Genomic DNA, 19,609 nt, shown 5'->3' on the forward strand with positions numbered 1-19,609 from the left:
ATCCAGGAAGCCCTGGGCTGAGGCTCTTCCACCCAAACCACCCTCCTGGTCACTCAGGCTCCAGTCACTCCTGCCTTGCTTCCTACATTCCATCACTGGATTCCACAGGAGACGGGAAGGAGCCAACATTATCTTGCAGGGAACAATGAGAGAGGAAAAAGCAAAAACCAAAACCAAACCAAAACAAACTCAAACAAACCCCAAAACAAAAACGCTGCCTGAAATCAAACGCTTAGCTCCTTGTGCTGGATAAGTAATTACTTCATTATTATTATTTTTTAAAAACAACTTAGGAATGGTGTTCACATGATTAACACATCCATTTGACATGTATCATCTGAGGAGTATGGACAAATGTCTACATACAGTCATGTAACCATCACCGCAAAAAGTGCCCCTGAGCTTGCAGACAACTCTCTCATCCCCGCACAGACCTCAGGTACCACTGATCTGCTGTGACTACAGATTAGTTTTTACTGAATTCTAGAATATCACAGAAATGGAATCAGATGCAGTAAGTAGTTTTTTGTGATGCTCTTCTTTTACTCAACATGGTTTCTGTGAGATGCCTCCATGCTGCTGTTTCTTGCAATAGCTCCTTTCATTGTGCTACGGAGTAGTGCCCTGCGTACTGATACCCCACACACCTACTGAGGGGCATTTAGGTTGTTTCCAGTTTGGGCTATTTTGAAAAAGTTGCTATGAAACTAAAAGGCTGCTCTGAACATTCTTGCAAAATCTTTGAGACACTTATCTTCCGTAAGTCTTGGGTAAACACCTAGGAGTAGAATTACTGTGTCGTAAGAAAGTGCCAAGTGGTTATATACAATTTTATGCTTCCACTAGCCAGGCAGATGAGTTCTAGTGGTTCCATAACTTATTGGTGTTGTCTGTCTGTTTTATTTCAGTGACTCTGATGGATATTAATGATATTTCCTTGTGGTTTTAATTTATATTTCTCTGGTGACTAATGATACTGAACATCTTTTCATGTGCCATATTCATAAATCTTCTTTAGTGAAGTGTCTGTTCAAACATTCTGATTTTTTTTTTTTACTGGGTTGTATCTTATCTTATTTTTGTGTTAAAAGAGTTCTTTATATATTTGGTATATATATCTTTTATCAGATATGTCTTATAAATATTTTCTTCCAACTGTAGCTTAGCTTCTTTCTTTTCTTAATGGTATCTTTCAAAAACCAGAAGATACTAATTTTGATGAAACGTCAACAAAATTTTTTTTTATGGTTAGTGGTTTTTGCGTTCTACGAAATCTTTGCTATCCTTGAGGTCACAAAGTTTTTCTTCTATGTCTTCTCCCAGAAATTCAATAGTTTTCATTTTTGCATTTAAGTTATTGATCCATTTCAAGTTAATTTTTCTGTATGACTCTGAGAAGAGTGTCAAAGGTAATTGTTTTTCATATGGATATCCAATTTTTCCAGGTCATTTGTTGAAAAGATTATTCTTTCTCCCATTGAATTATTCTGACACCACTGGGAAAAAAACAATTGGATATATAAATGTGGGCCCACTTCTGTTCTCTCTATTTTGTTTCATTTATCTATTTATTTATCCTTATACCCATACCATACTTTCTTGATCACTGTAGCTTTACAGTAAGTCTTGAAATCAGGTTGTGTTAAGTTCCCCAATTTTGTTCTTCTTTTTCAAAATTATTTTGGTTATTGCAGGTCCTTTGCATAGTCATATAAATTCTAGAATCAGCTTATCAATTTCTATAAAAAACAAAAAGCCTGATAGGCATTCCATTAAATCTATAGATCACTCTGGAGAGAATGGACATTTTAACAATACTGAGTCTTCCAATTCATGAACATGGTATATATCTCTATTTACTTAATTCTTTAATTTCTCTCTGCAGTGTTTTATAATGTTCAGTGTACTTGTCTTGTATATATTGTTACATTTATCCCTAGAACGTCATGATTTTTTAATATTATAAATGGTATGCTTTTATTCCATTGTCCAATTGTTCACTGCTAATATATAGAAATAAAATTGATTTTTTTTTTATCCTTAAAGTATAGTAGAATTCACCACTGAAGCCAGCTGGGCCTGGAGTTTTTTTTTAGGAAGTTTTTAAATTACAAATTTATTTCTGACTAAACATTCCCTGGACAAGATGATCACTAAGAAATATCCAGCTTGAATATCCCAAAATGCTATACAAGGAACAAGTGCATAAACTACCGCTTAATTTTAAAATTTACACATTTTGATAAGCAAGGTGGTTTACATATTCACAAAGGCCACGGATTACCTACAATTATGAAAAATACCATAACATGTTCAATTGTGCCCTAAATTTAGTATTTGCAAGAGTTTGTGAGTTAGATAATATGTGCACATGCTAGAAAGTTTTCTTTCCCTAATGTGTCTGGTGCCTATAAAACTGGTCTCAAACATCTGGAAAGATTGAGTTTACAAAATAAAGATGGAATAAAAAGGAGTCCACAATTAAATAACATGTTCAGCAATTGGGTAATCAGTTCACAAACTTGAATTTCCCTGATGTATTGTTGAACAAACTGCCTGCAGCACATTTTCACATCTCCTTTCTGAATGTTTTCCACAACTGAGAAATTCATATGGTCCCCCACCACCCCCACCCCCCGCCTCCTGGGGATAGAAACTTGGCAACTGTACTTGGGGTATTTTAATCAGGTAAGTTTTCCCGGCTCTTCCTGTTAATCAAATCGGACAGCGCAGTGCAGCTTTTGCTTGCAATGTGAAACAGAGTGTTACACTCAAGACGAGGTTCATAACCCTTTATTAGTCCTTTCCCTTGTCATCTCTCCACTGAATGGGAGCTTTTTTGGCAAGAAACGTGCTGAGCCCCAGAGCTAGCAAACGGAGACACATCGTTTCCTTCACTAATAAAGCAGGCAGTGCTAACTAACTAAGGTCACCATCATTCAGGATGCGAACAACTGGGGCTGGGTTTATTCAGCAGGGAGAAGGCAGGGGGAAGGTTCTCATAAAGCTAGCAGGCTTAGCCAGATCTTTAATGCCACAGACTTTTGACACAGCATCTGGAATCTAATATCAAAATAGCTGGCTGGGGAATTTGAACATTTCAGGTTTTTGCTCTGTCTGTACAGTGCCTGTGGAGAGGATGAAGTGAAAAAACACCAGCTTCCTTCTTTCTCTTCATTCCCTGGCATGGGTAGTACCTGATCACTCTTCAGCAGTCTTCTATGTTCCTTATTTAAAAAGCCTAGCAATTAAATACAGAGAATAGAACCAAACACTAACTTAAAAAGGGACAAAAATCTAAATTCAAATAAGCAGCCAGGACCCAAGGAAATTGCTAAAAGAGGGTGCCCAGAAAACAGAAAGCTCACAGCCAGGACACGGACCGTCTTTTCCTTCAGCTGCAGAAGCTCCCACTGCCTCCTGTCCTGTCTCTCTCTTTGCCTCGCAAAGGGAAATTATTAAGAGGGGATATACAAGATTTTTTTTTAAAGTAAGTTTTTAATTTTACAGGAGACAACACCTAAAAACTCTAACAGTCTCTTGGAAGTATTACAGACAGACGTAAGAGGAAAGGAAAGAGTTTGCTGTCAGACGGACATGGGTTCAAATCTTGATTCTGCCACTTCAAGTTCTATGATGTTACTCAATGTGCTTAAACTCTTTGAGCCTCAACTCCTTCATGTGTAAAAATTCAGGCTCTAATAACAATGAAAGGGAATTACTGCAAGAATTCAATAACATAGAATAACATGCATAGAAACCATATATAATAATTATCAATATATGGTAGATATTTTTATTATTATCTGATTATCCTCATTCTCCTGCTTAAACCTCTTGAGCATATATTAATCAATGGACCATCAAACAAGTGCGTATTGGTCACTTACTGTGTACCTAGTACTGAAACATCAGCAAAGAATTAAAAATCTCCAACTCCGAAGCCTTCATGGTACTAACGTTTACTGAGCACTTACTCTATAGCCAGCACTCTCTGGGCATTGATTTACTTGTATTATTTCATTTAATTTCTGAAGCATCTCTTGGTGGTGGATCTTAGTTACTTTAGCTGCAATACTTAAATAATGTTCACATGCTGGTCATTTAGAGATCACAACATTCTAAAGCTAAGAGAAGGAAAGCTTTACTTTCTGATTTAGAACAACCTTGCAGAGGACTAATTATAATAGATGGTAGAATATGAGGGATACTCTTAAGCCTTCAAACTCTTCATCTTACAGATCAAGGATGCTAAAAGTTTGAATGATTTGCTAGAAACTATGAAACAAACACAGTTAAAATTTTTCTTGTAGGCCATCAGATCCTGAGATCAGATTACCAAATTGTTCATAAAGAAGTTCTTTCCGTGAAAGAGATATGAAGCAAATATAACAAAATATTAACAGTGGTTGGTTATTGTGGTTGGGAACAAATAATATTTGCAGTTTTTGACTCAGTTTTTCTGTACCTTTAAATTTCTTAATTAAAAAAAAACAGCTTCACCTGCCCATGTACTTTCCTTTTCAAAGCAGATATATTATCGACCTTTATACCTGCTGGGTTTCTAAAAACTCTACGCCTCAAATTTTTTCTTTCTTTCCTTTTCAGTGATAGTAAGGCAGAACGAAGTAACAGGTTACATTACACATGGTAAAAGATGTAAGCAGTTCTTTAGAAGTCTTGGTACTTTCTTTATAATTTAATTTTTCCCCTAATGAGCTACATTCTGTAAATCTTAAAATAATGGAAGATTTAAAAACAAGAAATAATAAGATCTCTCATGCCTCAACCATCAAGAAGGCCTCTTCATCAAAATAGACATAAGCAATTTCACATTACTTGCTTCACCCCTTGACACAGAATGCACATATGTGAAATATTTTTCTTTATGTCAGTTCTGTGTACAAGGACAGCATACTAAGACAGACATCATTTTCCGTGAAGATCCACAGGTAAATGCACGGTATTTTGAAGTTCATAAGTCGTTATTTAGAGCTGGTCAAACAAGACAAGTGTAGGGCATGCACTTTCTATCACAGCAGAACTTGCACAAGTCAGACAACGATGAGAGGTGAAAGAGATTAGGACAGGAGTTCAGATGACGATTCAAACGGTCAGGGGGTCAGTGAGCAAGGAGGAAGGAATGGGAGAGTGGGATGCTCTGGCTTTGAAACCCAGGCTACAAGCAAACAAATGCCAGTGTGGTAATATTATTTCTGAATAGTACTATTTCAGATTCTGAGTTTCTGGGTTTTGGTTTAAGATAACTGTTCTTATACAGTTATTAGAATTTTACATCATGAGTTAATTGCATTTTCAACTTCTGTTAACCTGGCAAAATTAAAATGACTTGTAATTATTCCTCACTGCGTTGGCTTTCAGAAATGGTTATGAGCAACTTCACCTGTCACCCACAAAAAGATTACTGTCCCCTGCTGAGCTCAGAATCAAGGAATGTCTTTAATGGGACTGCTTTGATAAAAACCTGGGCACCACACACCCCTCTGATCCAAAACAGAGCTCTAAATCCGGCCAAGTATGAATTTAGTAGACCCTCCAAATGTGAAATGCAGTGAATGAGGTTACCCCTTTCCCACCATAGCTTACATTTCTTGGAATCATCACTTTCATGGTCGCAGAAGAACTGCCATAGTCGGCCAAACCAGCTCTAACCCAAATAACCACAACTTAGCGTGTTGTTTTGGTTCTTACACTGTTTCCATATTAACCCTGAAACTACCTGGATGATTTTTTGAGACACTGATGCTAAGTCTGTATGGTATTTCTAACCTGTCAAAACATAGTCACACATTGCCTCACTTCCTCCCCTCAGAGTTCAAGTGTATAGGATCTAAAATTCATCTCTGTTACCCCCCGTCTGCCCCTCCCACCCATGTCCCCTGTCTCCAGGAGGCCACCTTGACACATCCTTGGGTCAAGGCACAAACCCAGAAGTCATCGTTGATTTTTCCCCCTCGACCATCGTCCAATCAACACACGAGCTTGCTACTTCCCTCTCCTGAGCTCAGGCAACTCTCCTCTCCCGCCCAGACCACTGCAGCACCTCCATGGACCAGCCTTAGCTTCACACACAACAGCACTGTCCTCTTAAAACTCTGCTGACACTCACTACCATTAGGTCAAGTCCAGACACATATAAGGCCCTTCACCATCTGAACCCCTGCCCAGCACTCTCACCCGTCCTCTCCTTAGAACCGGAATGCATCCCTGAACTTCTTGGAACCTGCTAAGCGTGACAGACTTTTCCATATGCCCACACTGCTGCTCTGACATCCTCCACTTAGGGGTTATTTCCCACAGGAAAGCAACGCACTTCCCACCTACCCGCCCGCCCCACCCCCCACACGTCCCTTACTCCCTACTGTCACTGCCCTATTTGTCATTCACCTCCATCAGAGTCGAAGCAAAGTGAGGGAAAGGATAATTTATAACTATCCCCAGGGCCTGGTTCTTGTGCTCAACATATGCTTCTTAGCAGGTGCTCAATAAATGTTTCCTGAATCAATAAAGGCATAGATTTTATGCAGTTTTACAAATGAGAGACCTGGGGCAGAAAGCAGCAGTGACTTACCTAAAGTCACAGACTAGTTCAGAGAAGAACTGAGACTACAGCCCGAGCCTCATGAACCCAGGCCCTGTAGGAAACAGGCCACCACCCTTCACGGGATGAATTTCGCAGACTGGACAAGCCAGTGCAGTAGGATGACTACTGGCAACTGGGGAGGCGGTGGGGGCAGGGGCAGGGGCGAGCCTGAATGGCAGCTTCCCTGTCTACGACCCACACAGAACCAGCATTGTGTCCTGGGGGCCTGCAAGTGCCAGCATCGCGTCCCAGGGGCCCGCGAGCCGCTGCACTTCCACACAGATGCGCAGCCTTTCCAGCAGCCGCGAGCCTGATTTCAAAGGCCATACACTGTACCTTTTTCCTCTGTCACGTGTCGAAGTAACTTCTCAAGTTCAGGAAGTTTCAGCAACAAGGCGCAATTTGGAAACATGTCGTCCATCACAACTTGATCAAGGGGCTGAAACTTGCCCTGAAAAAGACTTTAGGCAGTCAGGCTGCAGGCACTCCCGTCAACAAACTCATATATTTAAAAAAAAAGAGAGAGAAGACGATATATTACCTCATAGCTGGACCTTTAAACCAAGTTCAAAGCCACTTGTTCCACCTAAGGAACCCCTCACCTGGTACAGGCTTTAAAGCCAACTCCTGGTCCCCTCAGGAAGCTCTTGAAGGCACTGGGGTTCCAACCAGGGCAAGAAATGCCTCAGTTTAAATGTTTCCTTTTTCCTTCGATAGTAAGAATAATTCACAGGTTTCCCAGATCTGACTGTCTTCAGATTTCTACCTTAATCTATATTCTTTCATGATCAACCGGTATGTTAAATATTTAACTACTTTAAAACAATATTCGACTTGTATGTAATAGACTACCACACAGTCATGATACAATAATTTCATAATAAACTGTTTCATTCTTGTTTTCTTTACCATATATACATAAGGTTTTGGAATAAGCAACTTGTTTGAGTAAAAACTTAATAACAGTTGGGATAGCTAGACAGACGTACTGACGTTAAAAGAAAACGAAAGTGTAAAAAAAACAGGTCAACATTTCAAAAGTACATACTAACATTTTTTAAAGTTAAATAGGAAAAGGTCACATCTAAAGTGTATGGTAGGAAATATCTGAATGCCTCAGGGGTTATTTTAAGGGTCACTTCAAGTACTTAAGAGAAAGGTGGTTTAAAATGAATGAGAACCACCGCCTTGAGCTTCATTCTACATCTGTCAACCTGAACCAGCCGTAGCACCCCCACTGCCTCCCAGAGGGCCAGGGTGAGGATAACTCACCTGGTCTTAATGGGAAAGAGGCAAAGCGCCCCCCAGGTTGTGGGAGGGCCTTTAAAGACGCAGGCTGGCTGGTGGCTTCCTCCCGTTAGAGCATCCGAGGAAACACTGCAAATGGGAGCCACCTGAAATTCCCATCTCCTTCCCTGAATACTTTCAGGGCCTTCCTGGTGGTGACAAGAACCATTTCTGTTCCTTAGAGACACATGACTTCCCAGCCTCACTGCTTGCAGGCTCTAATCATATTGGCTACCACAGTAGCTTCCAGATAAGTGGAAATATGATTAAACCAAGGAATAAAACTTCACTCATCCACACTGAAGAACAGAGGATGTGGGAAAGGAGGACAATGAGAGAAGACACACTGCATCCGGAGACAGTATGACAAGGGGTTAAGTTAGCTTTATTACTTTCAGTACTTACAGCAAATTAAATTTATATAAATACAAAATGGGAATTTTAGAAATCTGGTCTAAGCACTAAGTGAGAACCCATAAGCACTTAAACTATTTGCAAACATGAGAGTACCAAATAAGAGTCTTCTAAGTGCTTAAATAATGCATTCCTTAAAGTCGTTATTTCAAAGGTTTCCAAGCTGTGGTTGGTGGATCCCTGGGAGTCCCCAGTACCCTTTCAGGTATTCAGTCCACAAGCTCCAAACTATTTTCATAATAATAATAAGATGCTATTTTCATTTTCACCGTGTTGACATTTGCACTTGATGATTCCAACAAAGCAAAGGTAGGTAAAGCCTCTGGCTCCTTAGCACCAGTCAGGGTGGTGCCAGCACACTGCCCGGCAGCCACTGCATTCTTCCCTGCCCTGGACCAGCAGTTTAAAAAATGCCATTTTCACTTAAGGATATCCTTGATCAAGGAGCAGAAGCAACTACTTTTATTTAAATCTTGAGTCTTGAGTGCAAGTTGGTTAAATGCTCTGTGTGATGACAGTCAAATGTGGCTAAAGCACTTTTGTCACCACCAAGGCTTCGGGATCATCTCCGGGAGAGGCACTGTGTGACTGCCTGCCTTGCGAGCAGAACTAGCTCCCTTCTTCTCAATTTTTTACCTGGAAAAAACCACCATGAACTATGGGGTTATTCAGACTTGAGAATTTGGCAGAACATAAATGAAGTGAGCCTGTCACTCCAAGGGAAAGACTGACAGTACTTGTAACCACTGATAAAACTTGAACCTTAAGGCAAAAATTAGAGTTGTAGACAATCTGTAGCTGCCACTATGAGAAGCTTCCCAATACTCAGAGTTTTCTAAAGAGATCAGTGGTGACACTAAATTAACAAAGGGGTGTGTGTGTGTGCGTGTGCGTGTGCGTGTGTAATGAGTTGTGACGACATCTGGAAGACCTCATAATTCAGTGAAACAGTATTTTCCAAATGACCAATGCATGATATTGCAAAGTAATAAGGGTGAAAGATCCATTCTCAGGGCACCAATAGATTTTAATGCAACAACATGTTAAAAACAAGACAGCAGGCCCAAAATGGAGTCATTTGTGCTAAGCCCAAACAAAGACTTACTTAATTAGTTTCAGCTCTCCCAGAAATGGAACCTTAAACCAGTCGATCTGTCACCTCCTAATCAGCACTAGTCCGGTCATTTCCCTGACAGACCCCGCCATCCCTGCACAACCCAGCCACGTTTAGTCCAATCTGACTGCCCTGTTCCTGTTCCCTTCTGGCTGTGAAAGTCTTTCGTTTTGTACAGTTCCCTGGAGCGCCTTTCTACCTGCAAGAACAGATTCCGCCCAATTCATGAATCACTGAAGAAAGCCATTAAGGTCTTTAAAGTGTACTCATCTGAATTTTTTTTTTTAACAAGAGCATGAGAAGTTCATTGACAGGGTTTCAGATGTCACACTGCAACTAACTTTTAAGAAACTACCGCTTGTTGGTTTTTGGAGTAGTATCAAAGCAGAACAGCCATGACTGTCAATAGGCTAACATACGACGCCTCCCTTTTCTGACCTCATATGCGTAAGGCTGCATATTCTTCATACTCTTCCACTGAAGCAATGTATGGAACCAGGCTGAATGCAGAACCAGATGTGAAAATCCAGTTGTCTCCTCTCCAGCCAGACATCAAAGAGATTTGCAAAAACGTAAAACAGTGCCAGACTCCTCACTGACTTTCACTGTTTGTTTCATTAAAAACATGTTATATGCTCACATACTATAGGCTTTTAATTTTTATTTTAAAAGTAAATTAATAAAACTGTTCTTAAACTTCTCAGTTTTAATTTCCAATGCTGTAAATGTTGATAGCTAAAACCCACAGGAAACAAGAGCTCTTTGGGATCCTTAATAATTTTCATGAGTGTAAAGGTGTCCTGAGACCAAAATGCTTCAGAACCTCTGGCTGGACCTATGACTATTAACAAACTCTGTCTTTGTATTACAAAGGTGAATTTTACTCCATCTGGGATTCCTTAAGTCACAGCTACAGCTTCCCCATTAATGAATTTCTGCTGGACACACCCCAGTGTGTTTACCTATTTCACAGTCTCTCACAAAGGGGCATTTGAAAGATGATAAATTTTTCTTTTCTTAAGGCCTGAGGCCAATTTCTTAACATTTGTACTGTATTTCAAAACTAATGAGTACGTAATAAAATTTTCTTTGTTAGGTTTTGTCAAACAAGTAAGGCAGGTAGCATGGAGGGTCAGGTAGTTCTCAGAAGTCATCGGTAAACTAGCCCAACATCAGGGTGCTGGACTCAGGTGTGCGAGCCAGCACTCTCATCTGTACCCACCCACATGGTACACTTGTTCTACACCAACCAAGTTAAATCTGAAATCTGTGAGGAATCTACATTCGGATCATTATGAGGAGAGAGAGGAGATCAAATTAAAACAATCTGTACTGTTTCCCCAGTGTTAATGTCTCAATCTGAGAAACTCACCTCTTTATCAGCCTTTATAAGGTAGTAGAGAAGCAGGAACAGAGGGTCCATGGGTGTGGCAAAGTGAAGAAGACCTCCTATAGATTAAAAAGAGAATCTGATGTCTTGGAAAGACAACTTAGTTATTTCACCTTAATCCCAATGTGGAAATCATTCACTGAAAAATATATGTGAAATTTCAAATTCAGAAGTTCCTCTTACATGGGCCCAAGATCCTCTGTGATTCTCTCAAAAGACAGACTATGGCCTGTGAGATTTTACTCCAAAGAGCTTCAAACCTGCTCTCCATGGAGGAGAGCCAAGACACTGAACTAGATCTTTAACTTTCCATTTCTTCTTTAGAAATCATTTTTAACAGAGGCCCTCCTCTCCCCTCTCTCCCACCCCCCACCAAAAAAAAAGAAATAGCAGGGTTGGGAGGAATAAAGACAGAATGTGAACCAGGCAAATATCAGGAAACCTGTGTAAGTCCATCTACAAAGCTGCAGTGAAGTGTAATTTCCTGTGCTTTTGAGGACGAAGCCATGGGAAACCAATATTATTCCCTCTGTGGATGGCTCCTTCTGTGGACTCTGGGCTCATAACTCTAAACTGCCAATGACTCAAAGCTCAGAGGTCGTTACCCATTCTAGACACTGCCTTGTCCCCCATCCCCCCCAAAATGCAAGAGGGCAGGAGTCTAATAACAAGACTGAGCGTAAGAAACTGGAAACTGCAGTGAGATTAGTGGAGGTCTCCAGGCTGAAAGGAAAAAAGGCAACTCAAACCACCCCAGCCACGTGCTCCTCACTTTTCTTTACTATTCTCCCCTCCAAGCATCCCAGAGTCCTTCTTCCATGGAAGTGAACCAGAAAAGGTATTTCATCAAAAGAATAATAAACAATTCATTTATCTCCATACTTATTAACTTGGTTTCAGAAAACATGTATTTACTTTTAGTCTCTAACAGAGCAACCTACCTATACAGCCAAGAAATTCTAACCCTAAATTACATATATGAATCCATCTCATAGTACGTAAAAAAAATTAAGGATATAATTTTATATGATGACATTAGTTGATTATTTTTTTAAAAGTAGAAGTTTATGAAAACAACCTATCAGAAGCTCTAAGTTCAGTTTATACATGGCATCCACTGTATTCAGAAATTAGAAACAGGTTTCTCAGTCTGAAGACAATATCCTGGTGGCCATTCCTAAAAACAGCTCTTTCTTCAAAGTTAAGTTTAAAAAGAAGATAATGATGAAAAAAGCAGGTACCTTTGCTGTGAACCAAAAACTATAAAATATAAAGTCTATTAAAAAAAAAAAAGCAGGTACCAAGTCAGACAGTCCAGAAGAGATGATCAATCACTGCCTCCCAGTATTTTCCAGTTTCATCTGGATATTACTGTGTCTACCCAGCGAAACCGAAAGGCAAGCATATTACATTAGAAGTTGGAACTCTCATATGTTGCCAAAAGAAAAACAATAAAAGGGAACAAGAAAAAGGAATGTATACTTGGCACCTACCAAGCTATATATATACACAGACTACCATTGCATTTTGGCAACTGAAAACCACTTCACATCATCTCCTGCACACAGGTATATGAAATTCATCACAGGCAATAAACCTGTCTTCTGAACGCCTTAGAAGAAAGGCAAAGTGGCCTTTCTACCTTAGCACTACGTGGCGACACAGACAATCAAAAGAAAGCGGAGAACTTAGAAAGCAACAGAAAGTACTCACTGGAAACAATGAGACCAGGCAGAGGGAACTCAGAGTGCCTCAACCATCCCATGACTCCCGACTCCCTCCCACAGCCTCAGGGCTACACGTGGTATCCTTCCTTCCCAGTCAGCGCTGCCTCCAAATCAAGGAACTCCAAAAGAAACAGAAATTGGGTGTTGGGGTTGTGAGCGTGTGTGTGAGGTGTATGTGTGTGTGTGTGTGTGTGTGTGTTGGGGGTGGCAGTAGTAATTTATATGAAAAAGCATTCAAAAATATCTTTTTCTACTCTATTCTATTTTAGAAGCTTTGTCAGTATCCATTTGCAAGGAAATGCATTGGTGGTATAAGAGTGAGCGTGTTGCCTTCTGTTTGCAAGGAAATAAGATGTTAAAAACCTGAAGATCTTCAGAAGTGGCTGACAGAAGAGCAGAGTTTCCAGTCAACACAATGTGCCCTCCATGGAACAAAGTCATCTAACTTCTTACTTGGAATGCGTCAGTGTTTTAGGAGACAAATCAGAGTTGGTAGTTAAAAATTTCCTACCATCTACGACACAAAGGTATTGATCTAAATTTTCTCAAACGATCTTTCCTTTCTCTTTGATTAAACCCTGCTCTGATGCCAATGAAGAAAGAACCACGGACCAGACTCCAAACCAGGCGATTAGACCGAGACTCCCATGCACAAAGGCTGGAAAAGCTAGGGGGTGTGTTTAGTTAATGGAAATGTATACACTGGTCACTTACCTGATTGAACTGATTCATTTATAAACCAAGAATGGTTTTTTTCCTTGAAAACTTTTACTTCAAACAGCTGCGGTAGACACATATTGAACAAGTAAATGGCTCCTTCCCCTGTTGAGACAAATCTGTTTTTTATTTGTAAGTTTTCACACACACACACACACACACACACACTCAAAAGACTACCTAATAGTTCTGAGGAATGTTCCTAATACGAACATAAAGATACAGAGATACAGTCTCTACAAAGTGAGTCCAGGGAGGCTTGTAGCTATTACATACAGATGCTTCTTTTCCAGCTCCATCATCCTCATTGAACTTAGACCAATAAATACAAAAGTGCAGATCATTTATCAACTGCCATAAAGCCTCTCATTGAGTCCTCCATCAGATCAGGAAGGAAAACCCATTCTTAAACTATTCAAACCTACTGGCTCAGCCAGATGGACTGTGCTGGCCTGTGGGCCAGTCTCCAGGGCAGCATGCGCCCCCAACACGGAGGGACGGAGACACCCCACAGGCCTGCACAGCTGAGAGGCCAGGGCCTTCCACAAGAGCAACACACTGTAAGCTGTGAAGAGTGAGGAAAGCCACGCTCAACTGGATGAAAATTTCCCTTTCTTTCTCAAGATAAAAAATAAATACATAAAAAATGTTTAAAAAGGCTGTAAGGGGATGGAGGCTGTGCACATCTCCATGAATCTGAATGAATCCCTTCAACGCACAAATTTTTTTCCTAAACGCAGCACAATCAAGGACCCTGAGTTTGAATCTATCTCAGCCACATGCTGGGTGTGTGCCCTTGGGGAAGCTATGTAATCCTTTCGGTACTTCCGTTTCCACATCTGTAAAATGGGAGCAATACCGAATCTACCCCCTAAGGTTTTTGTAAGGATTAAGAAGACAGAACACGTACATGTAAAGTTCCTAACACGGTACCTGGCACATGAGTAAGTGCTCAGCCAAGGCTAGTCTTTATTTTTCCATAGTCAGTAGAGCAAAATGTTGTCCACAGACATTTAGATGAAACAAGTTTTAGAAGAAGCCTGGCTTTTTTGGTACCTTTTGTTAGAGGCTTTAGAACCTTTACTACTACCTGAAACTTCTCCTGAAAGCACATTTCTCACAACTTAGCCTTATGTGCACCAAGGAGTTCCAAGTACGACAGCTGACCAATGACATTCCATTTCATTTTGAGGAAGAAAAAACTGGAAGAAGCCAGAATTTTTGCCTCTCTTGTGGCTTCTATTTGTGTGTCTGCCCGACAACAACAACCACAAGGCACCACCTGCTGGGTTACTCTTGCTTTCACTCCTCAGGATGACAGTCGCCAGGAGAGCGCGCCGATCTGCTAAGTGTCAGATACCTACTCAAAACCTTATCGAATTAATAATAATCTTATAACACAAATCTTATAAAATAAACTAACGTGGAAACAATCCTACACAGAGATAAACAATATCACCAATATTACTATATACTTACAGTATATTTTAATATTTTTAACTAAAAATTATAAGACAAAACAAAATACACTGACTATAAAGTCAAAATTATTCCTGATAAAATATGCATCTCTTCAAAATACAATGTTTTTAAAGCAAAAAAATCACCCCCTGCAGGAAAAAAAAATACTATTTTTTTCGACAGGACAAAATAAGAAAAGTACAGCTAAAAATGAAACCACTCAAAATCTTGGCGTGTCCAGTAAAAGCATTCCTGTTTTTTTAAACTTTGATTATTTATTTTACTTTGTAACATATAATGAATATAAATGGAGGCTAAGAAAAGTTGGCTTAAGAAGGCCAAGGAAAATTAATCTGCTTTCAAAGAGAAACCAAACACGCTACCTTTTTTTGTTTTGCCAGCATTTCTGATGAGTGAACAAGTCTATGGATTAAAATTAAGAAGAAATAAAAAACACTTAGGTTGAGTGAATTATCTTAGAAGACTGGTAATGTCATTAGCTTGCTTTTGTCACCATGTGATGCCACTTATGTTTAAAAGCTATTCAGGAAAGACAAAACATACAAAGACAAATAAATATACACACTTTTCAGTAACGATGTTTAAAAAAGTGTTCAAGTTACCATCATCAGAGGAGAGTGGAGGGGAGGAGAGCTTACCTGAACATGGGTTAACCAATTTCACAAACATAAGCCCAGTTTTCATCTTCTCTGCAGCATCTTTTAAATATTCTGAAAAGAAACGATGAGTTTGTAAAATTAAAAGATACTTGCTTTGCTGCTCACTTGACTGTTTTCCTTTCCTCTATGTGATTTTTCTTTTCAAAAATTTCAACTCTGTCGCTTTCAAGCTGTGTGACCTTGTGCAAATTATCTATAAGGTGTAGTGGAATTTTAGGTAGTTTTAATTTGCTTCTTTTGAGAAGTGACGAGGAGCAGGACTCAGGTGCCTGGGTTGTAACCTTGGCCCAACTACCTGGTAGCTTTGTCACCCCAGGCAAGGTTCTCATGTCCTGTTTTGGTCATCACATTTATCAAATGAAGATGACGACATACATACTTGCCTTCCAAAGGATTAAATTAGGTAATCTGTGAAAGTTCTTAACATATTCAGACAAAAAGAAACACATAAATGACAACACTTATTACTATTATTATTTTTATTGTTATTATTATTATGAAATAGAACACTTTAAAAATAAGTACTTATTGGACATTCACATTTTTTGCCCCTAAGTATCATTGTCTACTCATGTCCTCCGCGCATTTCCCTGGTAGGGCATTCATCTTCCTTTCACCACTCTATGGAGTCTTTGTACAGTAAGGATATCTTATCGATGCTGTTTTTAATGATTATTTTGCCACTTGGAAAATCTAAAAATCTTTATGTAATCCCATCAACATGTCCCTTCATGGCTGTACCATTTGTGTCACACTTAGAAAAGCCTTCTCTTCCTCAAGATTATGTGAATTGCCCATATTTTCTTCTAACATTTTTACATTATATTTAACCTTTTTGGAACACATCTATGTATAAGATATGAGGAGACATCCAACTTTATTTCTTTTTCAGTGAGTTGTCCAGCTGTCTCAAGGCCATCTACTGAACAACCTAGGCTAAATGTTTAAAACACATTTAGGAGTCTGTCTATGGGCGTTGAATTTTGATCCTCTAATCTGAGGCTATGTTAGCATTAGGACTTCAATATTTTAATTACTGTAGCTTTAAAATACATTTTAACATCTGGTGAGTTAGGTCCTCTCATGATGTTTCCTCTACAATATTCTACTGTCAAAGTTTAAATCATGTAGATTAAAACATAAAAACCATGACAATTTCATTTATAACATCCTCATACATTTTGACTGGCATATTCATAGAGCCCATTTAAAGAATTTCTCTCCAAAAGGAACCATGGGATTCTGTTTAATAAGGGAGCAAAGCAACAACCTACCAAGAGCAGATCAGAAAGCTTTGGGGAAGGAAACGTTTTAGTCACTTTTATTTCTACAGCCCTACTCCCTTTACCAGATCTTCATAAACGTATAAAACCAGCACGTTTAGAAATTGGCTTACTCATACATGGCATAAGTATAACTTTTTTCTTAATAGGGACATTAACTATATTAAGAAAACAAAACCCTAATTTTGAGGTCTCCACCTGCAACCAAATGGAGTTAACAGAAACCCAACTTACCCTCCTACCTGAAACAACCGAAAAACAAAAACAAAAAAGACAAAATATGCAAAACAACTATTTTCAAGACACTGGAGGTGGAGCACACAGGACAGTGATCTCTGAGATGGGAAACAAATGAGATGAGTCCTGCAATCACCCAGCTTACTGCCCTGAGAGAGTTTCCAGGCCATGGCGCAGAATGAGAGAGCCCAGGTGAAGCCTGGCAGACTCCCTGAGTTGAAGAGATGGGAGAGTTCTCAAAACACCATGGCTAGAGTTCACAGGTCAGCACACAGGAAAGGAGAGAGCTACATAGAAAGAAAAGCTCAGAGATCTGCAAAGGGTACTGCTTGAGTATTCAACATAGTCCTGATCAGTGCATAGTGATGCGTATGATATAACCACCTAAGGGCTAGGAGAAAAACTGCTGGACAGATTAGAGGGAACAGTACCCACATTCACTCAGGGCCCTGGATGGGGCCTATTCCTAGACAGACTGGAAAACGTCATAATTCAGGGGGAGTTGGGTAGAGAACTCCAAAGGGTCTTGGCTCAGCAGTAGGGAACAAACAGCCCTAGACTAAATATTGCTCTGGTCTCACCAAACTAATTTTAAAACGAAGACCTAAAAGGATCAAACTGTTTCCATGTACCTCCGCTGTGTCCCAGAATGAAGTTCAAGATTATTTACAGAAATACAAAAATATTCATCCTCCAAAAAGGTAAAATTCAAAATGTCTGGAATCTAATCAGATATTACTAGGCATTCAAAGAAGCAAAAAAATATAATCCATAATGAGAAAAATAAACCAATTACTGAGAGAGGAGTATTAATATTAGACATAGATGTTAGAATGAATAGGCAAGAGGATTAAAAACAGTATTCTTCTTTTGTAAAGTACAAAAAGTTAAGCAGACACATAGAAGATTTTTTAAAAAGACCCAAGCTGAGATTTAAAAAATACATCAGATGTGATTAACGGTAGAAGAAAAGATGAATGAACTTGAAGACACAGCAATAGAAACTATCTAAAATGAAAAAATAGAGGAAAGAAAAGAATTAACACATCTTTAAAAGAAAAGAAAGAAAACATGATGAAGCTGTAGAAAATACTCTCGAAAAGTGAAGGTGATCAATAGGTCCTTTTAGACACACAAGGGATGAAAGAAATAATCACTAACGGACCCTCATGACAAAGAATGCTAAGGGAAGTCCTTCTGGTCAAAGGAATGTGATACCCCATGAAAATATGAATCTAAATGAAGGAATGAGGAATACTGGTAATGGTGACTGCTGGGGTAAATAAGAATTTTTCCTATTATTTAAATCTCTTTAAAGATCATAGACAAAATAACAACAATTATTTATAAAATAATTATAAAAAGAACAACAAAAATAACAACAATTTAGTGCAGGGTTTGTAACATACGCATAAATAAAATATATGACCACAGCAACATGAAGGCCAGGAAGGGAGAAATGAAAACATTCCACTGTAAGGTTCTCATACTCTATGTGGAGTGGTGTTAGATCACTTGAAGGCAGATGCAGTCATTTAAATATGTGCAGTAAACCCTAAAGCAGCCAGTAAAACTATAAAACAAACAAAAAATGCTGTCACTAGTAAGACAACAAAGGAGATGAAATAGAATCATAAAAAATACTCGATTCACAATTCAAAGGAAGGCAGAAAGGGAGTGAAAGAAGGACAAAGAACAGAGGAGACAAATGGAAAACAAACAGCAAGAAGACAGACTCAAACCTAACCAGATCAAAAACCATATTCAGTGCAAAAGGTGGAAATTGTCAGACAGGATAAAAAAGAAAGAAAAAATTACATGTGCTATAAGAAACACATTTTCTACATAAAGACGCAAGTAGATCAAAGTAAAAGGAAGAAGATAGAGTGTGCTTAACATGCTAACACTAATTAAAAGAAGGATGAAATGCTTCTGCTAATAACAAAGAATACTATCAGGGATAAAGAAGGTCATTTCATAATGATAGAATGATCATGAGGAAATAATCCTAAATGTTTACGATCACAAACACAGAGCTTCAAGATATACAAAGTAAAAACGGACAGAACCCTCTGCCCCTTCTCTCACTCTGGCAACCACTAATCTGTTCTCCATCTCTAAAATGTTGTCATTTTGAGAACGTTGTATAAATGGACCCATACCGATTTAATTTTAAGAAGTCTTTTAAGACTTTCCTTTCTGCAACTTATAAAAATGTAAAGGGTCAAGTTTAGCACTGTTAAAAACCTTTCCACAAAACTAAAACAGGTTGTGGTTTTCTCTCCTTTCCACGTCTGCTGTTTCTCACTTTTCCAGCATCACATTTCTTCATTATGTCTCAAGGCACAGAAAAGGTGACTTCTCTCTTTTTCAGCAATACAGCCTTTATTTTATTTCTGTATGACAGTAAATCTGTCAACTGTAACTTGGTGAATTATTATTGATTTTTTTTCTTTTTTTTTAATAGAAAATTTTGGTTCCAGTGATTCTTGCCAGTACTCCTTCAGCTTTCCCATTCCTCTGAAACTTAAAATAACCAAATTTTACAAATAACTAGAATCTAGGAAAACATATTTTTAATAATTATTCAAGGAAAGCGGTGTTTCTATTTTTCCCAGGAAGGGCAGTAAGTCCAGAGGATTAGCTATAGCCTAAAACGTCAAACTATAAGAACTTCGGAATTACTAAGTACAAA

General features: G+C 38.9%; 1 protein-coding gene across 5 annotated transcripts in view; it reads right to left on the bottom strand.

Annotated features, from left to right (window-relative positions):
- The window catches only part of RNASEH2B (ribonuclease H2 subunit B), a 61,792-nt gene that overhangs the window by 24,581 nt on the left and 17,602 nt on the right, over nucleotides 1-19,609 (bottom strand). For all 5 annotated transcript variants that reach the window (XM_072976210.1, XM_072976206.1, XM_072976209.1 and 2 more), the window contains 4 exons: nucleotides 15,374-15,445; nucleotides 13,251-13,358; nucleotides 10,792-10,868; nucleotides 6,941-7,055 (listed from right to left, as the gene is read on the bottom strand). In XM_072976210.1, coding sequence (XP_072832311.1) covers nucleotides 6,941-7,055; nucleotides 10,792-10,868; nucleotides 13,251-13,358; nucleotides 15,374-15,445 — 372 coding nt within the window. The remainder of the gene's footprint in view (nucleotides 1-6,940; nucleotides 7,056-10,791; nucleotides 10,869-13,250; nucleotides 13,359-15,373; nucleotides 15,446-19,609) is intronic.

Source organism: Vicugna pacos, chromosome 14, assembly GCF_048564905.1.
Source record: "Vicugna pacos chromosome 14, VicPac4, whole genome shotgun sequence".
In the NCBI taxonomy this organism is placed as follows: domain Eukaryota; kingdom Metazoa; phylum Chordata; class Mammalia; order Artiodactyla; family Camelidae; genus Vicugna; species Vicugna pacos.